This window comes from Mus caroli, chromosome 17, assembly GCF_900094665.2.
Source record: "Mus caroli chromosome 17, CAROLI_EIJ_v1.1, whole genome shotgun sequence".
Taxonomy (NCBI): domain Eukaryota; kingdom Metazoa; phylum Chordata; class Mammalia; order Rodentia; family Muridae; genus Mus; species Mus caroli.
Genome location: NC_034586.1, coordinates 3,040,948 through 3,046,271, shown reverse-complemented (window position 1 = coordinate 3,046,271; position 5,324 = coordinate 3,040,948). Strand labels below are relative to the sequence as shown.

The following is a 5,324-nucleotide window of genomic DNA, read 5'->3' as shown; positions in this document are numbered from 1 at the left end:
TCTGCCTCTGCCTCCCAAGTGCTGGGATTAAAGGTGTGCGCGACCACCGACCAGCTAGGTGGGCTTTTGAAACCTCAAATCCTACCTCCCATGAGACAATTCCTCCCAAAAAGGCTACACCCACTTTTTACCCTTCTCAGGAAAAGCTTTCTTTAGAGAAAGATCTAACTTATTTCTCCTTTACTTCATACACACAAAAAAGTTTCAGCACAGACCAAGGCTATTCACTCCATTTGCTCTGGGACTCAGCATGTGACCTCTAAGCAGCACTGTTTCATTGGAAGAGGCCCTGCCATCCACTTACCTGAGCCCCACGGTCATTGACCAGTTCCACAGACCACCTGCCTTCATACTGAATCCACACAAAGATTCCTCCATCTGCGTCACACGTGGCGAGTTTCTGGTAGGGCTCATTCCATCTCACCAGCACAACCTACAAAAATGACAAGATGTTAACCACACTAAAGAGAACAACTGGCCAGCTTCATCTCCTTAAAGTATTCAGATCCCAGAACTAAATAGGAAAAGGATGGGAATGACTGTGGAATCAGTAGGAGGACCAGGCGAAGCCCACAGGAATCCAGATACACCTGGCAACTCCTAGAAGACAGCAGACACCTGGGCAAACAGTGAACCATGTGCGCTGATATGAAAATGGAGTCCCACCTGAACCCAGCACCTGCCTTTCATAGGTGTGCAAAGATCTCTCATTTGCTGGTCTTGTGCTGTGGAGAAATGGCTTTCACAAAATTCTCACTTTTGAAACTTGGTATTTGTTTAGTACAGGAAAAAGAAAAGATGAGTCTTAATTTTCTCTTTTCTGAACTATCTTATTTTTGAACAGCTCAGCATCTAAACAGAGCAAATGTCAAAAACACAGTTGAAAGATTTAAGTTGCTTTTGATTTATCTGAGAGAAAATATAAAGGTATTCATGAGGTAGTTGAATGAGGACAACTCCCATAGGCTCATGTATTTGATGCTTAGTCACCAGGGCATGGCACTATTTGAAAAGATTAGAAGGACTGTGAGGCGTGGCCTTTTGAAGTAGGTGTGGCCTTGTTAGAGGACATGTCACTGGAGGCGGGATTTGAGGCTTTAAAAGCCCACACCAGGCCCAGTGTTCCTCTCTCTGCCTACAAATCAGGTACAGCACTGGTTCCTTGTTCCTTACCATGATGAGGACAATGGACTAATAAGTCTCTGAAGCCATAAGCAAGCCCCAAATTAAATGCTTTCTTTTATAAATAGTTGCCTTGGTCATGGCGTCTCTTCATGGCAATAGAACAGTTTCTAAAACAGCTTCTAATTTTATGAGTACAGGAACTTAATTCCTTTCATAAAAATTAATATCCTAATGTTTTAATTTTAAAAAACCCAATATTTTCTAAATCTAAAGAAATTACTTTCATCTTTCTCAATAATAATTTTTTTTTTAATCTAGAAAGGTAGAAAGTCTGGGGATAGCAAGATGGCCCAGAGGGTAAAGATGCTTACTTTAAGCCTGGCAACTCAAGTCTGATCCCTGCAACCTGAGTAAAGGGTGTATAGAGGGAACCAGCAAATCTGCCCTCTGACGTCCACACACATGCCGGGTAGCATGTGTGCTCTCCTCATCATAAACACACAAAACACTTTTTTTAAGAAAAGGGAAGAAGTCTGTCAGGTGGTTTGTGGGTCTGTGTAATAAGCACTTGGCAAGTCTGGGAGCCCCAATGTCATAGGTGTCAGGAACACCGATGCCGCAGTGAGTATCTTGAGTATCTGTCTTAAGCGTCTGAGCCATGAAACCAGTATCTCAAGGGTTACCACAGTGAGTGTCCCCTAAGACTCTTCTCACTTGCCTTATCCTGGTGACTGGGACGGACTCAGCATCGTTGTTACACGTCTGCTATGTGCCTAATACTCAGGTGGAAGCTATGGATCACTTCCACCACCTTCAGTGTGCTCAGAGTTAAGCTTGGAACGGAGACTACCCACAGACACACGAATATCAGAGGTGTTGTGTGTCAGTAGAGGATTGTCACTGATCAGCAAGATCACTTCTTTTTCCCCAGCATTCTGTCTAACAAACTCACGAGGCAGCACCACTATAGATGTTCCCAGTTTTAACCTCGGTTCTGCAGTGGAAATAAAGCCAAGGGCTAATGAACCTCCTGCAATGCCAGACCCACTTCATGCCTGGCTGTAATGCTTCCCTAGAGAGCAACAACACACAAGCCACATAACTTCTCAAAACTATGCCGTGGACACACCTGATCTGGAGGTTTTATATGTGTTCTCAGGGCATAAAAAAATTAAAAGGCCCCAAAGAATAGTCTGACTTACTCTGCCTTGAGCTGAGCATGGTTTACTTACCTCAGAAATTTGTAAGAGGAAAAGATCTTTCCCTCACTAACAAAAACAAAACAAAAGCCATCACACTGTCATCTTTTGAACCCTGGCAACCTTTAAGCTAACCCAGTTAATGGCTTACCTTGCTACAGTCAACTTCCAAGAATGCAGACATTAACAACTCCCCATGTCGCCCCACCCAGCCTGTGTGGAGACGTGCTGTGGCCAGCTCTGCATGTTCGTCACTGCAATATTGTGCTGTGACTATTATGCAGGATCTGTGATGCTGAGAACATCTTCAAAATGACCAGCTATTTTAGCATATTCTAAAATAATATGTAGTTGGAAACTTTGATCATTATTAAATTATATCTTTGGGGCTGGAGAGATGGCTCAGTGGTTAAGAGCACTGACTGCTTTTCCAAAGGTCCTGAGTTCAAATCCCAGCAACCACATGGTGGCTCACAACCATCTGTAATGAGATCTGATGCCCTCTTCTGTTGTGTCTGAAAACAGTGTACTTATAATAAATAAATAAGCAAATAAATCTTTAAATTATAACTTTGAACTATAAAAGTATTAAAAATGATTTCAAACTCCCAACAGCATTTTAACAACAATACTGCCTGTATGTTTAAGATGAACCAAACACTGTTAGATGCCAAAGAAAGAAATTAGGCATCTTTAGCCCCAAAGAGTTGGTTTATCAAACAGATATGAGGAGGGGACCATCACAGGTATGGACAAGAGAGCAACAAAGTAAGATTCACTCATGTAATCTTTTGTTTAATTCATTTGATTTAAAAAAAAAAATCAACAACTTAAGTCTTTGACACCTGGATGCATAAAATTCAGAACTTTCTAACAGTTAATAAAGCAAGCCCACTGTCTTTGCTTCTTAGATCTGACAGTGATCCGGCCTGAGCATGGCAATACACAAGTCTGTGGGCTCTAAGTTGGTCTCTAGTTGACAGGCTTTACCCCCAGGAGCCCACACCCATTGCAAAATGGCTACTAAGGAGTGGAATGTGACAAACAGGAACACCGTATTCACGAATGGTCAGTTTTAAATCATTTCCCTAGGTGAGCATGGTGAACATTCATCTACTGTAAGGCTTCTACAAAATGCACATTTTTTACCACTAGCTGCCACTGCCATGTATAACATATTTAGTTACTATCAAGAAAACACCTCTTTGTGGAAATAATCTAAAGTCATAGAATGACACAAACATAACCGAGCAGAGGCAAAACCTATTTAAAATTATCTAATGTTAAAGTAAGATTTATCTTTTTAAAAAATATTTATTCTTCACCCCCTCTCTTACACACACACATACACCAAGTTTTCTGTCTTCACGAATACCAGAACAGGGAATCAGATGGTTATGAGTCACCATGTGGTTGCTGGGAATTGAACCTCTGGAAGAGCAGTCAGTGCTCTTAACCGCTGAGCCATCTCTACAGCCCCAAGATTTTTTATTTTAAGATAACACAGTTGCTACTGCTGGGTAAACAATGCACTCTTGACTCAGTTGGATCCTCTGGGATTCTGAATTGAGATGTGACAGTGACTGGAAATGTGGTCCTAGCATGCTTCTTTACCCCAAGTTCTAATTGGCACGACTGTGGAGGTGGTAACTCAGAGTTGGACGCACAGGACTTTGCCATTGATTCTTGGTTTAAAACTGGTGTTTGCTTGGCTGGTTCACGCTCATTTCCTCTCCTGTCTGCACTGCACAGATGCCTGCCTTATCTCCCAGTAGCTTATTTCCTGCTCTCTACAGCCTGCCAGCCTACTTGGCAGCCTTAGGACATACCAGAGTGTTGAGGAATTACCAGACAGGGTCAGCTGGGATCTCAGCTGCCCAGATTGTGTAGTTAGGTGCTATGGATCCACCTAGGCATCCTAGCCACAGCTTTCCTGCCCTTCTAAAGGGAACAGGATTCATTCAGTCTGTGCACCAAAAGCCTCCCCCAGCTAGGGTGTTATCTGAAGGCTGCATTCATCTGGGAGGGAAAAAAAAAAGTGAGTGAAATTTTAATTCATGCCTTTGAGTATTCAAAAAGGAAAACCGGGGGCTGGTGAGATGGCTCAGTGGGTAAGACCACCCGACTGCTCTTCTGAAGGTCCAGAGTTCAAATCCCAGCAACCACATGGTGGCTCACAACCATCCTTAACGAGATCTGGTGCCCTCTTCTGGAGTGTCTGAAGACAGCTACAGTGTACTTACATATAATAAATAAATAAATCTTTAAAAAAAAAAAAAGAAAAAAAAAAGAAAAACCTATGGCTGTCTCGTGTAAGAAGCAGCCTACCATTTTATAGCATGGCAGCCAACAAATATTTACTGAAAGTTATTAAAGTCAGAATAAAAGCACAGGACAGGACCTCTGGAAGCCTATTCGGATTCTAAGCTAAGGTGCAAGCATGCTGGCTCACTTCCTCTAATAGAATTACTTCTAGGGAAAGCAAAGTAAGTGCCAATTAGTGCCAATGCTCGGCCTCTGAAGCAGCGCCCTCCAAACGGTGGGCGTGCACACACAGGAAATGAGCAAGTCAGTGAGCAACCACATTGGCAGGGTTCAGGGACGTTCCCTTTAATCTAAAAAGAATACAATTTCAACAAAAAAAATTTTAAAAAAGCCTTATAACAATCTTGTGATAATCATCACCCAATTCATCTAATTCTATAATCTATTAAGTGAAACAACAGCAAGTCCAACTACATAAGCCATGCTAGTTAGTTTAACTGTCATCATGGAAATGGCTATATTAGCAAGAGAAATCAGCAGATTCAATGCAATTCCCATCAAAATTCCAATAACATTCTTCACAGAACTTAAAAACAACAACTAACCTCTATACAGCAACACAAAAATCCATCCACAGTCAAAGTTCGAGTCAGAACGAGCAGCCTTAAAGGTACCATACAACCTGACCACAAGTCACACAACAGAGCTACAATGACAAAGTTCTAATCAGAACGA

At 42.0% G+C, this 5,324-nt stretch overlaps 1 protein-coding gene across 5 annotated transcripts in view; it reads right to left on the bottom strand.

The window, feature by feature from the left end:
- Tulp4 (TUB like protein 4) overlaps positions 1–5,324 on the bottom strand; it is a 139,642-nt gene that overhangs the window by 65,712 nt on the left and 68,606 nt on the right. For all 5 annotated transcript variants that reach the window (XM_029471020.1, XM_021185717.2, XM_029471019.1 and 2 more), the window contains one exon: positions 305–433. In XM_029471020.1, the coding sequence (XP_029326880.1) occupies positions 305–433 (129 nt within the window). The remainder of the gene's footprint in view (positions 1–304; positions 434–5,324) is intronic.